This window comes from Labrus mixtus, chromosome 4 (genome assembly GCF_963584025.1).
Source record: "Labrus mixtus chromosome 4, fLabMix1.1, whole genome shotgun sequence".
NCBI lineage: Eukaryota > Metazoa > Chordata > Actinopteri > Labriformes > Labridae > Labrus > Labrus mixtus.
The window spans coordinates 16,246,973-16,270,122 of NC_083615.1; the positions used below are offsets into that span (position 1 = coordinate 16,246,973).

At 40.7% G+C, this 23,150-nt stretch overlaps 1 protein-coding gene across 1 annotated transcript; it reads right to left on the reverse strand.

Annotated features, from left to right (window-relative positions):
- Positions 1–4,620: 4,620 nt before the first annotated feature.
- Positions 4,621–14,703, reverse strand: rerglb (RERG/RAS-like b). Its single transcript, XM_061036059.1, has 5 exons — positions 14,347–14,703; positions 10,445–10,501; positions 9,420–9,493; positions 7,679–7,827; positions 4,621–5,921 (listed from the first exon to the last, which is right to left on the reverse strand). The coding sequence occupies exons 1-5, from the start codon at positions 14,396–14,398 to the stop codon at positions 5,636–5,638; spliced, it is 618 nt and encodes a 205-aa protein (XP_060892042.1). The 5' UTR covers positions 14,399–14,703; the 3' UTR covers positions 4,621–5,635.
- Between the last annotated feature and the right edge of the window lie 8,447 nt (positions 14,704–23,150).

Here is a 23,150-nt window from a genome sequence, read left to right on the forward strand (position 1 = left end):
TTTGTTTCATGTGTCCTCTTGTCTGGTATAGCCTTCAGTAGTCAATGAAAAGATTGAATCTCTTTGTTTTTGTTTTGTTTGGCTTCCTACTGGTTTTGTACAACATTTCTGGAACGTTAGTTGAGTTTAATTTTGTTTGAACTTGTGTCTGTCCGCAAACCGGTCAACAATTTGTTCAGAGACATGTATGCAATACTGACCCAAAGCTGGATAATGTCTTATTGAGCCTTGAACACACACCATGCAATATCTAAACTGTTCAACATGGCATATTTTGTATATTCATATCTGTAATTATTTTTTACAACTTACTTAATCCGTGTAGGGTTTGGTACCCATTTATCAGCGTTTCCCCTGTCAACAGTTGGTAATGGTAAGTAACCAATCCGTACCGTCCTACTGTTCGCTAAACCCATATGTTGAGGGCGGCAAGCTCACTGATCTGACCCTAAAGGGTCGAGCTACACACACTGTTTATTGGTCAAAAGAATTGTCACTTACCGTGCGACAGCCATAATAAAGGTTACATGTTTAAATATCCTGTAGATTAAGAGAGAGTCAATTTATTTATTTAGTTATTTGCATTTTAAATATAACTTCTTTGTTAACTTGGTCGGGGTTAATGTAGACAGACATAAACTAGTGCTATGATTACCTCTCTGATTATCCACATCTATTTTTTATGCTTAACTGCCAGCTTTGTTTGTTTGTTTTATTCTTTATGTTGTCTTGTCAGCTGCTCTCAGTTTGTCTGTCTGTCCATGGATGAAGAGAGAACAGCAGGAGGAGGACAAAGAGAGGGACTCAAATAAGAGTTTAAGCATTTTGCTCCATCATAAACTCACACTCAAGCTGTTTATTTTCAAACATATTTCCTTGAAGTCTTTGTCATCACGTCCTGATGCCAGCAGTGTTTCTGCTCTCTGCAGACATGACCTGTCACTCAAACTCAGCTCTGTGATTTCTTTCCTCACAGATATTCTCTTCACTCTCTGTGGGTGGAGCTTTTTTCTTTTTCTTTTTCTGCTCCAGCCAAGATGGGAACACTTAATACTGCCAACTACATGTTACCTCCATGTATTCAAAGCTGCTGTTTCTCCTGCCTGAAATGTGATGACCTCTGATGAGTGAAAAACTCTCACCCTGATTGTCTCTATCTCATTTTATCTGCACCGTTCTCATGCTTTGGTTCTTTTGGAGCACACACGGCACACTGTGTGTCTACCTCCCTACAGAGTATGTTTATGTCTTATTATATCTCATCATTATATCTTATTATTGTCGTGTATGTCTCTCTATCTGGTATATCTTTCTTTCTTCTCCTGTCACGGTAGATGTATTCTTTATTGATCTATACTATGATATGCATGGATAACCTGCTGCCAGTGTTACAAAGTAATTCCCCAGTTTGGGATCGATAAAGTAAATCAATCAATATGAAATGCTTGACTTTCTGTGCCGCAAAGAAGACGTCGATGCAAAGTGTGAGTAGAAATATATCGCTCTGAAAAGCTCCAAGGGTCGGTCATTTAATTTAAAAATGAACAGCCAAAAGGAAACCTTAAATGTGTGTCTGTGAATGGTATAGGGGGAAGGGGGGGGGGGGGGGGGGTTAAGTTAAAGGACTTTTTGAGCCGTGACCTCACGACGGAGCTGATCAAGCTTCATTCTCTGATTCTGAATTATTTTGAAAAAGACTCCTGAAGAGAATCAGCTCTGACGTCCACCACGTCAAAGAGGCTCTAAGCAATCAGACGAGACATTTATTTCACTTGCAAGAAAAATCAGGGTACAGCAGGTATGAAATATCTCTTTAAAGATTTTTGTAGTTAGCAAAACACCATTACATCAAAATGACGGCAGGCAAGCCCTGATGAGAAAACTGACCTTTACATGAAGACTACACCGTGATCAATAGTTAAAATGATGGAAGAAATACTTCCATGTGTCTATAACATGTTACACATCATATACTGTTTGGCTTTAAAAGAATATGTTTTTTGGGGCGCTTGTAACTTAATGGTTACATCGCATGACCCATGCAGAGGCTATAGCCAGCAGCTGTGAGTTTGAATTTGACCTCTGCCCTTTTCTGCACGTCATCCCTCTGTCCTCCCAACATTTTCTGTCTCTCTTCAGCTGTCTTATTTCATACAGATAAAAGTGGCCCAAGAAATATCTTTCAAAGAATATGTTATGGTTGGATAATAAGAAATTCCCACTTATGGTTCATGTTTGCATTTCTTCCAAACCCATCAGCCCCGAAAAGACGCTAAATTGAGGAACCAAACAAACTGTATACATTTTCTCTTCGTCGGCTGTAACTCCTACATTATTTTAAATAAAAAATACAGTATAACAGTATAAATGCCTGGCGAAACAAATGAACTGCAATTACTGTCACTGAAAAGGAGCCACTGAACAGGTTTCCCTTTAATTTCTCCCTCGTGTGCTTCCTTGATTGTTCACTCTTATTTATCTCTATAATTTGAATCGATTCAGTGAGCAATAGGTCAGGCTCCATGAGCAGGAAATCATTACAAAAGGAGAGGGGAGAGAGAGAGAGAGAGAGAGAGAGAGAGAGAGAGAGAGAGAGAGAGAGAGCGCAAATCATTGTGTTTGGATAACTGTGCTGCCATCTAGTGGCCACTTTAGGGAACACCGCCTAGGGAATTCAGCGTGATAATGGAGCATTTCTCGCATCTCCTTCCTCTCAAGTGGCTATTCTTAGCAGCTACACACAGGAAATTCCTAATTTTTCCGGCAGCTTTCGTCCTCTAATTAAAGCTCAGCTCAAAGGGAAACAGCTCGCCCCTCCGAGGAACCAAAACAGGCGTCTTATTAAGCAATGTTTGGCTTTAATTTCCTCTGGAACAGCCGATGTTTTTACAGTATTTACTAAAAATAAAAAAGACACATTCATCCACGAAACGCTGCGTATTATGTTTCACAACGTGTGGTACATTCTTTCTGTGCATGGTGACATAACTTGGTTTAAGAGGAACAACAAAATGAGTTCATGCCCTTAGACGGTTTGTGCTTTTTTTAAAATCAAGTTTGAAGGTGTTGATCACGTTTGAGATATTTTTCAATTACTCTGAAACTGAACATTGTTAAAAAAATAAATTGTGTAATAGGGCCTACTTAATTGGTACTTATTACAATCAACATTTAATGAACTAGTTTTAAAAACACTATGGCTCCCAAAGAGATGTATGCAATGAAAATATTTCAATAAAAAGTTAATAAAAGTGTCAATAAAGTTAAATCAAAAACAGGCTTTTTACTAACCAAAAGCCAATAAAACCTTCATGAACAACTTTTTTTAAATTGCAGCCAACTGTTCACAGAGTGAGCACATGGATCGGAAAAGTTTCAAGGGAAAGAAATTCAATGTTTGATCCAAAGGCAGCTGGACTGGTTGAAGAGCTTGAAGACGTTTCACTCTCCTCTTCTGAAAGGCTTCTTCAGTTCTAAACTATCTGGTGGACGGAGATAGAAATGTAAGCCTCTGTGGATCTGATCAAGGAGGACTCACATGAAACGTCTTCAAGATCTTCAACCAGTCCAGTTGCCTTTGGATCAAGCTTTGTATTCACCATGACCTGGATGACTGAGAACCTACACAGACATACTGTATGTACTGTCAGAGCCGGAGTTGTAGGTTTCACAAGCGAATCAACAATTGTTAACGTGGGGGGTTCCCGAACTTTTCAGCTCGCGACCCCAGAAACAAAGGTGCCAGAGACCCCCAGAGGTGGTCAAGGCATATCAAGGCCTATCCAAACACTCTTAACACAAGAGAACACAAGAGTCAACATTTTTTGTATATTGTGATTTATTGTAAGAAAAGTAAGAAGCAGAATACAAGTCATTTTCATTTAAAGTCTGTAGCACTAAGTAGACAAACTGAACTCAGTGAAAAGACACACAGGTTTGTATGTTGTTTATAAAGATGTTTATTTCATTTTCATTTCACTTAATGGTAAGAGTTTATTTGAACCAATGAGATATGCATATTTACAATAATGGGTCAAATAAACTATTTTAAATTATTTTAAAATGTTGTAAAAAAAAATTCTGGAAAGCATCCTGCTCCTCCTCTTGGTGGCTCACAATCCCACAAGGGGTCCTGAGCCCCACTTTTGGGAGACTTGCAGATTTAAGTCAATATTAAGAACTCTTTATTTTTATTTATTTACCTTTTTTTATTAGTTATCAGGTTTCATGTGGAAAAATAAAAAGCAAAACCAGCCAAAATTAATGTATTTAAAAGGCTGTGGATGCTAGCAGTATTATATTGATTCTTTGGACAACAATATTTGCAGATGATTAAAAAAACAGTCTGCAACAATAAAATGTTGACGCAATTTAGTTCAGGGGCCTGAAATCAGGAGGAGAAAAGCCACCAATAAAATTGATTTATATCCCCTGACAGCCTTAAAATAATCAATACACAACAAATGCTTAACAAGCTAACAAGCCAATGATGGTGAGCATGAACACAAATGCTTGTTAAAAAGTGCTACAATATCAAGAAAATATGACTAGACTACACTCCAGATGAGCATATACTAGGAATTCACTGTTTGTACAATAAAAAGCAAAACAATGGAACTAGTGTTTTGTGTGTTTCACACACTCTGACTGAATTATCTGGGGTGAAGCATTGCAGACAGCTAGCTGAACCCACTACACCCTTAATTATGCAGACATAAGCCTGAATATAAATGAAAAGGGTGAGTTAAACGTCAGCGTCTGTACAGTTAGCATAATCTCTCATGCTGTGTTTATGCAGATCTTTTGCAATATTGGTAATGTGCAATATATGTTGTGTTGTCTTGCATTGGTATGTGCCTTTCTGTTTACATGTGCTTGTGTATTTCTATTGTTTTTATTTATTTATTCGAGTGGAAGCAGCTGAATGTTTGGCAGCACTGTGAGTCCAAGACGAATTTCCCCAAGAGGAAAACAAAGTGTATCGTATCTATAAGTAGAAACATTTGCTAAACTGATTTTAAAAAAAAGACTATAAAAATGATTACTGCTGCTGACACAACGGGCAGATTAATATGGGGCCTAGTGGGGATTGACTCACTTTTGGAGCCAGCCCCAAGTGGCCACTTGAAGAGTGGCCACTCAGCCCTTCTTGGTGATTGCAATTTGGTTCTGACACTGAAATATTTTGAGCATTACCCTCATTAAATTGTTCCCAACCTTGCGACACCGTGAAGCTTTACGGTATGTTGAACCCCACTTCATCCTCATCAGTACAACATAACGGTTCATGCTTTTTACGCCCTGTTTATCACCTTGCAAGTCCTTCTGTCTGTCCTGACCCCAACAACCTGCTTTGCTTCAGAACAATTTCATTAGTCATTTTAAAGTAGCATAGAAATACATCTTGTGCAAAAATATAACAACAAACAAAGGATTTGTAAATGACTTGTGATTGCCAATATAGGTGGTAGCGTCACGCTAACAGACACCATACTAACCCTCCAATGACCTTTCATGTTGCTCACAGTGAACGCAGGGTTAATTTGTCTGTTAAATCACTTTTCCAGGGCAGCTTGTAACCTCTTGGCCAGGGTCCCTTAAGCAAACATAAATCACAGTCCCTTTCTCTCTGGAATCACACTGACTTCCTCCTCTTGCCGAACACGTTGTTGATGAGCTTCGCCATCGACTTGGAGCCGCTGTAGCGCCGTCGGTCGGCCCTGTACTTGAGGTGATCCATCACCTGCCGGATGAGCTGGGTGAACAGGTTGGCGATGTCCTGGTAGCTCTCGGCCGCTGACACCTCCTGGAAGTTGCAGCGGTTCTCCTGAGCCAGGCAGCGGCCCTCGTCTTCTCGGACCTGCCGGGCGTGACACAGGTCCTGTTTGTTGCCGACCAGACACACAGCAACCTCGACCTCCCTGAATCAGAGACAGAGGAACATAGTGGGCTGGGTGGGTGGGATGTAGTGGATTTGAGAGCCAATAAAAGCTTCCGTTTCCTGGAGGGTTTCTCTTTGCATGGGGTGATTTAATCTGAATCCTCTTCAACTTTCTTGAACCCGTCACTGGGATGGTTTTGTCCATGTTTTTTATTTTGCAGTAAAGCTCCAAAGGTTTAACATTTGCAAAGACACATGGCGCCTTACGGTACAGCTAATGTCATAGTTTTCAACCTCCACCTCCTTGAATCAGAAGAAAGAAGCCCCTTTTCAACCCCAAGAACTATAGGGCCTTTTGAGGAACTATGTGCATTTTGACCGCAGGAACCAGGGTCTAAATTTAGTTCTGGGCTAAAAGATCTCCCCCTAAAAAAGACCCTGCTAGGGGGGTGGTACTTTCTCAAGGGTCCAGGATTGGTCAGGCACAGTAGAGTTTTAGATGATGTTCCCTGTGAGAAACATCTTAGGTTGGCCTTGGAGCTGGGACGTAGAGGATTGAGAGCAAATAAAAGCATCTGTTTCTTTTAAATTCTTCAGATAAAGTATGTAATATGAGGATTAAAGGATGAGTATTACTTTGAGGTACTTTTATTGAAACATCTTTCTTTCCAAAACTCTCCCTAAACTTTGCTTCACCACTTTTTTTCTTCTATTTATATAGTTTTGGCAATAAGTGTGTTTGATTTACGCGCTCATAAACACAAGCGAGTCAAATAATTCCTGTTTTTATCTCCATTAAGACTCGCTGATCTCTTTTTATATTCCCAAATTGTCACAGACTCAATAAATCTCTTCCCTCCTCATCATGACGAGGATTTAGTCCAAGACACACCGCCTGATGGATGTTTTTTTCTCCCAGCAAACCAATTTTACAAGATACCTGAGCGTGAATAGCTAACCTTTTTATCATGAATTATTCATCAGTTTTATCACTTTTTTCACCTCCAACGCTGCTTAATTTCAAGACAATACAGCTGTTTTGCTCTGTTTTATTTACAGCATGTTATACAATAATATGGTAAGTCATAGCTTGTCAACTTAAACTGAGAAATGACACCAATGTGGAAGTGCAACATCCTTTTCATCGAGGGTCCGCTTGAGGCTGGCTGCAGAAGCATTTGAAGTCACATACACATGCACCCTTTTTTTTTAAAAGCCAGTTTTTACAGCAGAAATTAACATGTTAATGGCCTGGTTAGCCCATATCTCGATCGGCACAAACTGTACAGGGTGGGTGATTTTTTTTTTCAACTCATCCATTTTGATTTGATGAAGTATAAGCATTATTGTACTTTGGATAAAAGAAAAGCGCTATACAAGCTCAAGTCCATTTACCATTTTCACAAACGGCACTGTTGACATTTGTTGTTAGATTTTAGTTATGAGGTATATACTCACCAAAAAAGGATGGACTAGGAAACTAGGAATGCCAGATTCTTAGTTCAATTTGAACACATTCTTGAGATTGTTTATATACGTTTGGACCCAGACCTTTATGTAATAACCCCATAGAGCACATAATTCACAAGACAATATTTGTAAAAACCATTCAGCTGCCTCGGTACAGGATACGGTTCATGTTACATCATCCAGCTCAACGTTTTTGGGGAAAAAAAGGTTTGAAATAATAATCTGGCAGCTGCTCTGATCCTCCACGTTTTAATTTTCTAAAAACCCTGAAGTGGTTTTCCAAAGTCCTTTTACAATAAATACCCTCACTGTTTGTTTTTTTCTGACCCTTTGCAGTTGTCCATGCGCGCCTCTCGTATCTGCCGCAGGATGTTCTTGGCGTTGATGAAGGAGCTGCGGTCGCTGATGTTGTACACCACCACGAAGCCGTCTGCCCAGTCCACCGGCTCCTCCAGGATACACCTGGCCTCAGAGCTCTGCAGAGACAGCACAGCACAGGCTCTTAATGTGGTGTTTTTAACTGGGGGAGATAAAACCAGAGACAAAAACCTTCCTTGCTCTGTGATTCTTAGCTTAAAGGCTTTACAGTAAAACTGTGTTTCCACTAAAAGCTCCCAGAACTTTTAGTCCTTGGAGGTTTTCCGCCAAGGTCTTGTAAAGTTTAGACAAATTAAGTCTTCATACACATGCAAAACTCCTGAAAACTTACTGGATCTTTTGCTGTCTGCTGCAATTTTACGCTTAATTTTTCCCTCCAGCCTTCCAGTAAAAAGTTAACGTGAAGTTGAGCAGGTAATACTATAAGCAAAGCTCACAGACACTGAGCAGACGAGGGGGGGAGATGAGACATTGTCGCTTCATCTGCCATCTCCTTTTTACCTCATGTCCTGCCGCCTGAGAACCCCCCCCCCAACCAAAAAAACGTCCTGTCCAACCATGAAGGTCTCCCTCTAAGAGAGAGGTGCATGAAGGGGGCAGCCTGTGCATGTGGGAAAATGCTACTTGACTGTATAAAACTTGTAAATAGCTCCAACACATTAAAACATTACAGTTATCCAATGAGATATTTTTACAGCTGTTTTTGAAAACACCAGCATGCAGACACGTGCAGAGCGAGAATGGGACGACTTTCAGCGACCTTGAGGAGACAAAAACAGAACAGGAAGGACATGGAAACGCCTGACAACTGTAACAAAAAAAACCCTCTTCAACCTGTCTTTATTGACTCCATAGTTTCTTCATGCAGTGCAGGTCAGAAGGGCAGGACTTTGACCGTGTGTTTTTTATGAAAGGGCGAGCGTTACTGTGAGTTTATCCCACAAAGACAATGAGCGACTCTTGTTCTCCTGAGGAGAGGTATTCAAATAAAATCCAAACTCTGCAGTAAAAGGCCTCTCAGGTCTTGAAGGAGAAGTGGGCAGGTCATACGACTCTGTTCTTCAAAGAAACAGCCGTTTGGCACACATCGCCTCGGGATATTCTCATAAAGTCTTTAGATTCCTAACTCTGAGTGCAGTATGGATCGTACACGTGCCGTCCGAAGGTAGACATCTGATCACGGTTCACTCAGGGTCGTGTGCATGTGCTGCCCGAAAAAAGACTAAAAACAGTGCAGAGTTTTTATTAGTGAGGTATTATTAAGCTTTCACCTCAGAAGGAAGCTCAATTCAGGAAAATTCTTCCATACTTGGGCTCAAAAAAATCTTTCAACCACAGAGTATAAATCTTAAAATAATTCTGAAAACAGAAGAGAAGAGCGTCGTTTTCCTCTTGGCATTTTGGCGAAAGCAGGTTTTAATCATAGGACAGGTAAAAAAATTTGATAACCATAAGTCAAAATAAAGTCATCAAATGAAACTCTGAAATGGACGGCTTTAGTGTATTCTCTTGACAATAAGTCATCAGTGTCAGTTTCTCGTTTGTTTAACTAATCGTTTCTCAGAATCAGGAAGGGGGGAAGATAGGAAACTGGAGATCTCAAGACAGGAACATTCTGGGTCTCTGCTTTTCCGATAAAAAAGTGCTGACAAATATGAATTATAACGTGTGTGTAGGTGATGTGGCTAACCTGAGAGCAGGGGTCAAAAACTTCCAGATTCAGCTGCCTGCCGTCGATCGACAGCCTTTTGTGGTACAAGGAATCTAAAAAACAGGGATCAGAAAGAGTCAGAAATACAAATGAACAGTTTCATTAACTGGTAAAGTTTTCACTGGTGGAAGAAGAATTCAAAAATCTAAATGATTTTTGTGATATACATTCAGTGACGGTGTCAGTCACTGAATGTCAGTCATTCCTAAAATGCTTTGACCCTTTTCTGTCCTTGCTAGTTTTCAGGTCTTATCTTTTGTTAGATTTGGCAAAAACACTTGATTTGAAACTGCAATAGTCAGAAGTTTTGTGTTTATAATAGATCATTGGACTCGTGTGAGAAATGTCCCTTTGATTTACAACCTTCTTCTGTTGTTTTCTTGAACTCTACAAAGTGTTTTAGCATAGAGGTTAGATATCTGAGGTCAGATTAAAGTTGCAGTGTAGCAAGCTTTGGTGTGATAATCAACAAGTTGACTGTTTTGTGTCTTCATAAAAAGACAGATATTTACCTTCAGGTCGTTGGAAATAACCCAAAGAGGATTAATATTGGACCTTTGTTCATAAGCTGGCATGAGATAAATCAAAACAGATTCAAAGTATGCTATTTCATTTATTCTGGATAATAACGTGCAGCACAGAATTTGGTCAAGGTGAAAATGTGACTCATATTTTCAGCGCATGTTTCTCCAGTTACAAGTGGAAAACAAAGCATTCTTATGCCTCTAGCTGGATAAAAATTGGTGTTTTGAATCTACTTTTTAAAATACCTGTAAGTAAGTGAGATAAATGTTGTCAAAGTTACAAAGTGCTTGACAAAACAAAGTAAAAACATCTGCAAGAGAAAAACATATTTAAAAAAAACACAATTAAACCACAAAGCATACAGCATGCAAACACCTATCCAAGCAACCCCTGAACATAAAGAAAAGCCGACTCAAAGTGTTCTCCAGGACTTAAAACTTACATGCAAGTCAGCTTTCATCAAATGTGGAAACACTTACTGGCGTTTGAGGCATATTCCCCGATGAAGCGTCTGGTCAGGAACCGCACGAGGACAGCTGAAAAAAACAGACAAGATGAAAACCCACTAAATGACTAAAGGCATCATTACACTCTCTCTCCTCACAGGTGGCAGCACTGGGGGGTAAAATGACCCTCATTCGCTCCCACAGGCGCAGTAAGGTGCCAACAGTCTTTGTGAAACCGTAGCCTATCATAAAAGGACGACCTGGGTGCATATTTGGCAACCCTGCATGGTGATATTTCCCCCTCTGCTTCATCTCCCGACTGCCAGCAGCACATAAAATAACCCAAAGACAATCAGTCACCATTAAGGGCTGAAGTTTCAAGTGCTGAACTCTTGAGGTTTGTTGCTGATGGTGGTCAGCGGACTCTGAAGGGGGTTATTTTATGGGTAACTAAGGGGTCACACACATGCCTGCATTCCTGGATATAAATGAATTCAACACATAAGACTTTGTTTGAGAAATTAACTGTTGAACTGAAAAAATCAGATCTTAATCAATTCTGTCAATGAATAAAGTTTAAATGACAATATTTAAAATTGTGTGGAAACTACCTTTAATTACTTTTTAGAGTCTGTAGCTCTTTTCACACATGCACTCATGACCATCAGAGGCGTTGATTGTTAACAGGCATTAGGCAACTGCTTGGACCTGTAGGGGGTCCCTGAGGGCTACACAAACTTAAACCAGAACAGGGGCCAAAAATGTGTAAATTTTGCAATGACAGTAGAAAACCTCCTTAAGGGGGGCTCTATGTGACATCACTCACTCTTGTTGCCCTGCTAAGTGTTGCATGCATTATTTTAGTGAAAATTAAAGTTTGTCAATGAAAGTTAAAAAAAAAAAAAATGAAGAGGAATTATCCGTCTACTGGAGAGAAAATTGGAGGGCCCCTCAACTGATTTTTCCTAGGGCCCCAACAGACTCGCTGACTATTTCTGGGACATTTCAGGACAGAACAAGTCCAAAAATAATAATAATTGTGCATTTGTGAAGTGGCTAAAAGTCATGAATGTGTGTTTTCAGAGACTTAACAACACAATAACGTTACTTTTGAGTGATTAAACACTAACACTTATGTATTTCTGAAGAACAAGAACAAGACAAGGAGAATGACGCAGAGAGAAACATATAAACCCGACACACACATGCATCTCCACAGTAACAGCGCTGCCTCACTGCCAGGCTGAGAGAGTGGAGACGTCCCATTGTTTTATGAAGCTTGACAACAGCACAGAGCCAGACACACTGAACGCTGATGAACGCAACAAGACCCCAAACAGCAACAAGGGTCCAATAACTCGCCTTGTGATGCTTAAACGGCGCATTTTTCTCTGAAATAAAACCTAAGGAATGTGGTCAAATAAACTGCTTAAAGTGTCGGAAAAAATATTCCGGTGGAATCTTTGGAGGTTTTTCAGCCCATAGTACAGATCTCTTTCACATTGTGTCTTATGTAAACAAAATGTAAGTGGCAGCAGGGCTACAGAGCAGAGCCAGAGGTGAAAGCTTCATGTAGATAATTACAACATAAACAGAACCAGTGGAGGGAAACTGGACTAACTGGAGCAATCAGTGCAGTCGCCCTCTGCAGGCCTTTAGGAAAGCATGCAGGTTTAAGGCATTTCAAGTTCGGCCTCATTTTTTTTTTTTTTACACATGACTGATAACCTTAGGAGAAGAAATGGAGGTTGTGGCCCTTCTGTTGGAGAAAAACGGGGAGCTCTCAGCAGGAATTTATTTCTATTGCGCAATTGTTTTTTAATTGTGCTTTTATGTCAGCTAGTTTAAGACGGACAGATGAATGCTTCCAGGTGTTTTATGACCACCTTCTGATTCGAGTGTGAATGGTTCAGTTGTTGTTTGTTGTACATCAGAAGTTATTTGTCTTTGTCTGTTATCCCATTTAACACACAGTGTGAAAACTCTGCCACTAGGGGGCTCTCAATCAAAACAATAGCAAAAAAGGACGTCGAGGCTGGCGGGGAATCATGGGAGTGATTCTCTCTGCTACCCCAACCCCCGATGAAAACTAACTCTGAGCTGACCGTAGTCAAGAAGAACGGTTGAAACTGACCTGAGGAAGAGAATATGTTTACAGACGAGCTAATGTATCCGAGTATAATTTACATGATGTTTTTATCACAGCAGCACATACAGCAACATTATGACAGCTTTCAGTAGCAGCTCACACTTCCTTATGCAGCGGCATTTGACATAAAATCTGGTGTTTCCACGGCAACAATAAACATGTCATGTCTGTAATGGCAAGACACAACTCTAAAATTACAGATTTGTCTTGCTTGGATAACAGTTTTTGAGTTAATGTATGTACTATACAAAAAAACATAACAAAGGTTTAGTTCATTCTTTTAGTAATTTTGATATTTTAGTGTAAAAACTTATATTTTGCCTTTAAGTGCGTGTTATTCAACACAGTTAATGGAAACACAACTAATTGAAGTCAGTGAGGATAAAAGGGTTCAGCTGACTCAGAGCAGTGACACATGTTAATCCGAAGGTCAATCCACTTTGAGAGAACGGCAGGCAAAGAAATAGAAAAGTATGTTGAACAGTGGGGTGTCATTAAAAGAGCTGCTCGTCATAATGTGTTCCTGCTGTCGCCGTTTGAACACCATGACCATTAGAGACCGTTTCACACGTCGAGGGGGAGCTGCTATATGCTTTAATGGAGCCTGAAAATTCACACGCAAACCCTGTCACTCTGCACCAAAAGTTTGCCATAAAAAGTCTCCAAAGCAGACGTGATCTGTGCGTCATGCTGAAGAATGAGACTGTAACATTTGACGAGGAGATCCGCTCATCCCTCAGAGTCCTCAGCGCTGATCTGCCTGCATGCATCCAGCGGGTTTCCCCACAACGAGACATGATACCTAAGCTGTTGTATTAACATGTGTAATTCATTCATCATACAGTCACTGTTGATTGATTAGGCCTTTGATAACACTAAATCCCTTTATTTAAAAAGCAACCTGATAAAACAGGGGGCATTTAAATGTAATCAAATAGAACTGAGAGCAGAGAATCACAGAGCTTTTTAATGGAAAAGCATGCAGGTTAACTCTGGGACACAAGGTCAAATAATAGATGAGGTGACAATCCAGTTTCCGTTTCCAGATTCTTGAGCATGCAGATATGTTGCTTTTGTTTCCTGATGTCTATGATCAAACTGAATATCTTTGTGTTTTGGTTTGCTAGTTATAGAAAATAATTCATCTGAGCATGCCACCTTGAAATTGAAATGTCTTCACAATTTTCTGTATTCACTGATGCTTATTTTTGACCAATTCATGCTGTCATTAAGGGAGAAAATGCCTTTATCTATGACAAAAATGGAAGCACTGCCTTCCTTTTTTCCACCCTTATATCTTAAAAAGAAAGATTATCTGAAAGATTGACGTGCAATGTAGTTAATAAGACTACTTTTTTAGTTTAATGTACTTCATGTTTAAGTTCTTCTACTCAAACCAAATTAGAAAAGTCTAAAACTTTTCTACTGTAATGATGAAACTTTCCTCGTCTAGAAACTGCATTTTAAACACAAACTGTTTGACGTATCAGATGCGAGACCTTCCAGTTTTTCACAATCTATCCCAAAGAGGTCACAACACATTATTACTTAAAAGTCTTCCAAAGGTTGAACATGTTCTGTAGCAAATAAAGGCAACTTATCCGGGCTTTTGATTTACTTCCTGTTTAGGTTTTTTTTCACACAAATGGTAGAAAAGTCTCAAGCTTTTTAAAAAGTGTTGCAACATACTTTCTAAAGAAGCTTTCTAAATCTGCTTTTGATTGAATAACCGCAGGTATTGTTCTTTAGCTGTTTGAAATGTACAGAATCACTTCCAGCCCCTCACCTGATTTCCCGGCCCCCGGGCTCCCCAGCAGGGCCAGCTTGATGTCGTTCATGCCTGCGCTCTGTCAGCTCCTCAGCTCTGTGCTGTATCTGGGATCTGGGTTCACGTCGGCTCACTAAACGCTCCTTACAGTCCGGGCTGGATGGGGGTGTACAGGACGGCCCCCCTCTCCTCCTCTTCAAAGAGCTGTTTTAAAGCTGAAGGGAGAGGAGGTGAAGGGGGGGTCGGGGGGGGGGGGGGAACAAGCGCCCCCTTCTTTTCTGCGTGTCTGTCCGTGTGCCAAACTCTCCTCTATGCTCTCACACCTCTCTTTTCTCTGTTTTCTCTCTCTCTCTCCTGTAACCAACAAAGCTTTCTCTGCCCTCCTTTCCCCTCTCAATCCATCTGTTTTCCTTCTTTCCTTCCCTCTCTTTCTCCCATATATCTCTCTTTTCCCCCCTCCTCTGTAGAGGTTACTTAAAGGTCATGTCTGACTAAACCTATTGTGCTGTTCAAACTCTGGCACTGTAACTGTAGTCCGGCTGCCATCTACAGACATTACTGTAATTCTTCTTGGTGTTATTTTATCGAGGCCCGTTCCCACAAAGACGAGAAATGATGAATCCATTTAATGTTCAGAACTTCTTATGATAAGAAGAAATAACAAAAATAGAATTTTTTTGGGGGGGGGATTGCCACCTGAAATATTTATATTTAATAAATACATCAATCAAAATGTAAAAAAACATGAATTGTTGGCTTCATGGTGGTGTGGTGGTTAGCGCTGTCACCGAGGAGGAGGTTCATTGTTCAAATCCCCTCTCTGTAGAGTTTGCATGTTCTCCCCGTACATGTGTGGGTTCTCTCCGGGTACTCCGGCTTCCTCCCACAGTCCAAAGACATGCTCGTTAGGTTAACTGGTGACTCTAATTGCCTGTTGGAGTGAATGCGAGTGTGGCGTGTTGTCTGTCTCTACATGTCAGCCCTGATTGACTGGTGAACAGTCCAGGGTGAACCCTGCCTCTCGCCCAATGGCAGCTGGGATCAGCTCCAGCCCCTCAAATGACCTCAAATGGGAAACGGTATGTATGGATGGATGAATTGTCAAAATGTCTGATCCACCAAAACTGTCTGCATTGCACTCTTTAATTTTGTGTTGTGTTGTTTTTAATGTGTGACTCAAAGTGCAAACAAACACCTAACTGGGGGAGGGGTTACTTCCCTTTGTGATGTCACAAAGGTAATATCTCAAAACAGCCCGATTTTCCTTAAGATTTTTTTCAAAAATTGGCATTAAAGTGCTTCCATATAATGTGGCTTTGCATTCAGTCAGAAAGGAGAAAGCTGCATATTTATAACCCCTGGTGGTGGAGTTATTGTTGACCTCTCTTCCATAAGATCTGGCACCGTCCTGCTGAGTCAAATCTTAATAACATTCAGCCTTCTCGGAAGTCGATATGTTTTCATCACGGGGCGGTAGTGATATGATCAGAAAAACATTTTCATTACCTTGGTTACGTCGTTTTTCAAGCGTGCAATCACAGCTCAACAGACTGAAGTAATACAGTGAAGTCGAGGCTCTGAGCGCAGAGAGGGTCATAAATGAAAACACTGATTAGAGCATCAGTCAGACTCCTGACATCAAACTAAACAGATTCAGACGAGCAATTCGTCTCCTTCAGCTTCAACCACCGCACAAAATGTGGCACACACGGCCGATAAATCATCCTCCAGTAACTTCACAGACACACACACACACACACACACACACACACACACACCACCGTCAGCCAACAAAATGAAAACACATTTCTGTCCCCCCTGACCCTCCTGCATCATGCTCGTTCTGGGCATTGTGGGCCGTCTTCCAAACTGGCTTCATTTGATCTCGTATACTGAGTGCGTGCAGAGTCAGTGACCCTCTTCCAAAATGAAGTCTTAAATTTTACCCTCGGTTTTACAGAGGGCCGTCATGGCTTGGCTGCACTTGTTTTGGTGTTAACTGCATTTCACTTAAAATGCAGCTTTAAGCCCTTAGTTTGGGTTGTTTTGGTGTGTTTACATACTTTCTTTGTGATGACTTTAGTTGGACCGAATATGGCCACAGTCCCTTGAAACATAACGTATGTGAACATGGCTTTTACATCATTGTATAAACACCCTCTTTTATTCCATATGTTAGTCTTTGCATCAAGAAAGCTGTCAATCAATGAAAGAGTGCGAAACACTTTTAAAACCGCCTTCTTTGAAGTTATTGCGGCCTCTATTCTTGTTGATTTTCAGGTCACAGAGTTGGACTTTTAGATACCTTCAAACCAAAGCTTTAATGATTCAACTAAACCAACTCGACCACATTTTGGTCTTGATGATCCATTCATGAATTACAAACAGTTTGGGCTTTGGAAATGTTTATTTTATTCTCTTTTCGGTCGTTTAAGTCATTTAACTCTGCCTGCATTTGAGAAAAAAAAAATACTTAGTAACTTTACGTTTTATGAGTTCAGGTCAGGACTGAAATCATCAGAACATAAATACATTAAATTGCTCATCATGATACAGGGGAAATTTGAGAGAAGATGGCATTAACTATGTGTATTGAGAAAATATTTCCTCTCTGTGGTGCCCCCACATTCGAAACAAATATTCAACATAAAAAGCCCTACAGTGTCTTCTCAGGAGAAAACAAAATCTAAATGACAGGGGTAACGAGTTGGGGAACTAAGAAAACACTGCACTTGTTACTAGTCTTTGGTTTCTTAAAGGTGGCAGAACAACAAAGCCCTCCATGACCACCCACTGATTGTATCAAAATGATAAACAAACATTAAATTGGAGCCAAAACAAAAGAAGTGGGAGTCAATGAGGGGTAATGGGAGGAGTCACAAGTGGCTGAAAGAAAGATATGTTTTAAAAAACACACAACTGAGATTTTCAACAACAAAACACAGAAAGCCAACGGATGGTGTTGACTCTCTGGAGACACACAACCAACTGAGCAGGGAAACTTTTACCTACCTCCCAGGCTGATTGTCATCTGCCATCAGCTGAGGAGAACATCAAGATGTGCCCTATGGGGAGAAGTCATGATTAAATCCCCCAAAGGTGCTTATCTAATAGATAAAACATGATACGCTGTCATTCTGATGAAGATAACACAAAAAGCCCCTTTCACACATCCCAACATTTTCAGGAGAAGCTGCATGTTTGAATGCAAAGGCCAAATGAGTTACCCTGATTTGACATGGATTGTTCCCCCCCCCCCCCCCCCCCCCCCCCCCACCGGAACATTTCCCCAATAAGTCAGCTTCGAGCTAATGTGTGAACGCAGCAGGAAGTATTCAGTATACACCCCTCCAGTTAGCGGGGGGGTGATAATGTTTAAATCCTGTTACCCATAAGAAACAGGTTTGATCTTTGTGCACGTATAAAGCTGCTTCATACTCAGTATGCTCTTCTCCGCTTGTTCATTGACACTGTGGAAACGTCCAATTACATGCAGCATTAATATAAAGGCAACATTTGTCATCTTCACGTTGGATTCTGTTGCTTTGTCTGCCATGGGTCAGACAGGGAAATCTCCTGCTGTGAGGGACATGTGTGAAAGGGTACCTCAGGAAAATGTCAGGGGCAGGCTGTCCTGAAATTCTCAAAAGGAATTTCATGCAGGGGTTAAAGTGTCCCATAAGGTTCCCTTGCAGTGGACAGTGTAATAATCATTCCTAATCTCAAACCAGTCAAGTAAGAATTTTAATCAGCCGTGAATGCTGAAACACTTCTGATCTTCATGACCTCAATCAGCTGCATGCACTTTACTTCAGAACAGCATTACTCTCCAACATCGTAAAGGTTGTAATAAAATAACGTCTCCATTCATGCGTCTCTTTGTCAAAACATCCTGTTGCAATCAGGAAGAAAGAAATTTTTGTGTTTGACTTCTAAGGTGAGGACACGATGGACGGCCCAGCCATCCATGGCAGCTTCTAATCAGGCAGAGAAGGGAAAAAAAACATTTCTCCTGAGAGGATCAACACGTGGCTGCAGAGAGGCTTTCACATGGGACAACGTCATGTGCCCACAAAACGACACACACCAAGAAACAAGTTATTCCCACCAGCTGCATACCAACACACACACACACATTACAAACCCCAACAAATCAACACATCATCTTTGCATAGCGTCTGTGCACCAGCAATCTGTCCGGAAGCTTTCTGTTTATTATTCTTTTTAATGAGATTATCTGCCACGTATGACATGGGAAAAAATTATGTTGAACAATTTCATCATGGCTGTTTGCCAAAACAGGAGATGCCACTGCCAAACTGAATGGTTGCTGTTTCTGGATGTCATTTTAAATTAAGTGGGCAGCGTGATACATTTTCCAGAAACACAAAACACAAAACTATAATCAGTAGTTGTTGTTTACCAGCCTGTTCTCATTCCCATGTCCCCAAATTACCGGAGCTCTTTCACGGGCCGCAGCGTCTCGTACAGATTCACAATGTATCATTTAGCCTCCACCAGGACTAGACTCATCTTTGATTGAATGTTTGATGCCAATTAAAATGGCTCATATGTACATGATGAAAGACTGATGAAGTCCACTTGTTGTGTCAGTCAGGAGAAATGGATTCAACCAAATGGCGCCGGACTTTCAGTTGTAAAATTAGATATAAATGGTAAAGAGCATCAGGCGGTGAATAAATCTAATAACTGACAAATGAACATGATCATTCTTTACAGCACAGTTTCTCATATGGTGGGTCTGGACCCAAAAGTGGGTCACGGAGCCATTTTCAGTGGGTCTTGAATGTGTGCCTGGAAAAAATATTGTGTGAAAAAGTCTATTAAGCGCTTTTAAAACATGTCTGTTTCATCTTCTGTCAACATTTTTCATTGAACAAATCTGATTTGTTAAAAAAAATATCTGCGCTCTGGGTCGTGATTTTTCATGAGTGAGTTGGTTGTGAGTCCAGTTGAGAGCTACTGCTTTACAGCATTCCTCTTGTTCCTATCTCGATTAGGGTTGATACAAAGATAGTGGACCCAAGGACAGACTTTCTAAAGAATTTATTCAACAAAAGAAAAAAACAAAGGCTTACTGTTAAACAGCCCTGGAATCAAACATCTATGAGGAAAAACAACATCCAACCAAAACGCCATCAAGGAAGCGCCAAGAGGAAAAATCCACAGGGAACACAAAGAGTCAAGCTGTGTCTCAGTTCAGCAGCTGCATCCTTTGTAGGGCGTCAAAGCCGCTGTCGGCTGTTGATGCCGCCAAAAAATGCTTCCTACTTTTCTAAGGCCATGGAGGATGCATCCTGTCCATCCTCCATGGCCTAACATCTTAATTGCATGCCAATTCAAATGACTATGAACCTTCCAGTGGCTGACGATTAAAATTTTTTAGTTCTGTTATTTTTTTGCCTTTATTAGACAGGACAGCTGAAGAGAGACAGGAAATGTCCGGAGGAGAGAGGGGGGTGATGACATTCAGATTGGAAACCATGGCCGCTGTAACAAGCATAGTCTCTGTACATGGGGTATGCAACATAACTTTGTACAATTCAGCATCATGATGTTGTTATTTCGGCAGACCCCTTAAGACCCCTACAGTAAATTGAAAGTAAATCACAAGAAAATTGGTTTCATTTTCGTGGTATGCATATGAAGCTGTTACACAGAAACCACTTTGTAAAACTTACATTCTGCAGATCTAAAACACATTTTGCCTTGAAGTCGTTTGACACTAACCACTGGCTTCACCAGAATTGTGTCTAATCAGACAGGCAGGAAGCTTAGAAAGTGTGACAAATAGGAATAAAACAAGCAAATACAAGTTAAATAAATGATTAAGATCAAACATGACAGCTCCTTCTTTATAGCAGGCCCTGAAGCACCCTGACACACCAAACAGATGGCAAAGAACTAGTGGCGACGAAGGCCAAGACGTCTTTTGTCTTGGAAAAAAGGTTGCACTTGAACTCAAAGACTACAGCCGGCGGCCAAAGGAAGTAAGTCTCTTGTGCACTGATTTGCTTAGCTGCACAGCCAACAGAGAGTGATTCATCTCACCAACCACGCAGACCAACGCTGATTCAACATGTCGAATCGGCCGAAAAAAAGGCAGACGGGGACCAACGAGTACTGATGGGGCTGGACACACCGCAAAAACTAGGGCGACGATCGCTCACGGCTACGATCTCATTGGTGTGTCAGGGCCTTAATAACATGCATATATTCTTTATTGCTGTCAATGATGACAGTCTAAATCCCTTTTGTGTGAGCCTGCTTGAAATATGCAGCAGAAAGCAAAGGTAAAAAGAAAAAGTTGATGTGAAATCCGTTAGCTCTGCAGCTGGCTCCTGGTTTTGTCAAGACAGCTTATGGAGTGAAAGCCTGGAAATATGACAAACTGGTTTCATTGAACAACGCTCTGTGTCCGAGTCCTGTGGGATACTAAAGTCAGTGTGGTGTTATTCTAACCCTCCAAATTCTGTTTTTGTGACCTGGGAAATATTTTTTAAATGACTGCCTTCTAGGAATGAAGAAATCCTGAAACAGCCATGTGTGTATCTGTAAACCTTGTCAATCTGTGTGAGAATGTGAGGCGACTTTGATCCATCTCGGTCACAGGCATGTTTCGTTCTTTAAGCTCACCATAACTATTTTAGCTGAGCTCGATTTTTAACCCAATTTAACTTCAGTAGCTTCATTTAGTTACTTTCTCTGCTGTTATACGCTGAGAAGCAAAATGTAAAATGTGTTTCAGGATTTTTCCAGCAGCTGCAGATGATAAGTCAATATATGGAAACTTCACCATTAGGCCTGGTATGTTTTTCTTTAAACTCAAACAGTAAAACCTTTGTTTTTTATTTTTACAGGACATGTCCGGACTTATGGAAACTGTTATCCCAAGCTTCGGCCACTTTCACAGAAACACCAACATACGTCAGATGGCACTCATTAATCATATTTAAAGAGGTCTCACACTGTTTTTGTTCCTAAATATTGTAGTTAATCTGACTGATGTTTAAAAATGCACCTTTTAAACCTGTGATCACCCACTTCAGTTCTGGGTCCATTTATCAGTTCGCACTGGTCAGATATTCACACCAACATGTTGATGATGTAACCGAACCACAGTCCCAGTATGTGTGACACCTTTCATCTCGCTTCTTCTCCTTTCTCTTCTTACACTTCTTCGTCATTTCCCAAATTTGGTTAGAAAGGATGTTAAAATGATGACTTGAAAAAATGTAGCCTATAGCTATCAAAGCATTTCCTTAACAGGGCAAACGTTTGGACAGCACCTTAATCCGTACCAGCCTACTTTTCTCTGTTGGGGCGCCAAGCGTAGTTTAGCGCCAACTAAGGCCTCGTGTCCACCTAGCGTTTTTTCCGGGCAGAAAAGCGCTGGCTGTGCACTCGGGAGTGTTTGCATAAAGCATTTGTGCGCTGAGAAGAAAAGTGCTGCACGTCCCTCATGTCTCTATGACAACACTCTGTTGACAACGGCCGCTGTATGACCAACACTGCTCCGTTACTTTTTACTACATGTTTTTTATTTGAGATCTTTTATTGCCCAATCAGACGAGGAGCAAATAAGATGCCGGTACAAAATTTGGTGAATCATACATTCGGAGAACTGGTAACATCAACAGCACCTTTCTGAAAGATTTTCAACTCAAACGCTCGGAGCGGACGCACAAAGAAATGCAGAGCGCTCGGAAAAAAGATGATGGGCGCTGCATTTTTTATCTCTACTCATTGACAACAAGTAAAAAAATAAAGATGCTGGTGCTCAGAAAAAAATGCTAGATAGGTACGGGGCATTGGGGTACGGTTGGCTGTCGAAACGCAAGCAAGCTCAGGGTTGACCGTACCAAACTTTACCAAACTGTACTGAACTAAATAAGTAAATGACTGTAATTTAACACAAAGAGATCACGACGAGTGCTTTTTTAAGGTAAACCTCTAAAATTATGTGAAACACTGACAAGATTTTGTGTGAAATCCTACAGCTTTTATGATGACATATGGTCAGAAATAACTTTGTCTTTACTGAACCAACTTTTTTAATCCTTTATCCTTTAAAACTAAAAGGTTGAATATATGGTTTCACAGTAACGCTCTCAGCACCGTCTATAGAAAACTTCATAAACTTATCTCACTTCCAGTCTCCATAATTTAATAAAGTATTGCTCTAATGTAAAATCTCATAAAGATAAAACGAGGGGAAACGAGTCTGAATAACACAAAAAGGACCTACTCAAATCTTGGCAGGCAGCTTCTTGGAGGAGGCATACGTCTCCAACAACAAAGTGAGATAAATGAAACATATCAGGTGTGTAATCAGACTAATGCATGCTCCCCAGTCTGCTCTAAACATTACATGCACGTCTTATCTCAAAGAAGACCGCCGCAGACGGAGGAGTTCCGGCCTGTTCCTCGTTTTTTTTTCTTTTCTTGTGCATTAGTGAGTCACTGGATTTCAGACAGAGAGAGGAGAGATGAGAGCTTCTTTTGATGTCCTTAAATGAAACATCTGCACATTACAAAACAGGGGGGGAAAGACAGAAGAAGAAAGAAGGAAAGCAGACATGTGACCAAGGTTTACTGGCCTGAATAAAGTGGGTTTAAAAGACACAAGAGGGGAATAAACTTCCCTTTGAAAGCATATCACGGTCAATTTCCTCCATTTTATCTGAACATTAGCCACAGGGCTGCCGGCCCCTGAAATCTCCCTCTCATGTTTCTGTGTTTCCTCATTCAATGCCGGACCATTTTTTTACATCCTACATGCAGATAAAAGACGCCAAACT

What these genes read in the sequence shown, in the direction of transcription:
- rerglb (XM_061036059.1), bottom strand. Translation starts at nt 14,398, where the DNA reads ATGAACGACATCAAGCTGGCCCTGCTGGGGAGCCCGGGGGCCGGGAAA. An exon ending in TTTTTGACCCCTGCTCTCAG is followed by an intron (nt 7,828 to 9,419) that starts GTTAGCCACATC and finishes CTGTCTCTGCAG; the next exon opens with AGCTCTGAGGCCAGGTGTAT. An exon ending in CGCATGGACAACTGCAAAGG is followed by an intron (nt 5,922 to 7,678) that starts GTCAGAAAAAAA and finishes TCTCTGATTCAG; the next exon opens with GGAGGTCGAGGTTGCTGTGT.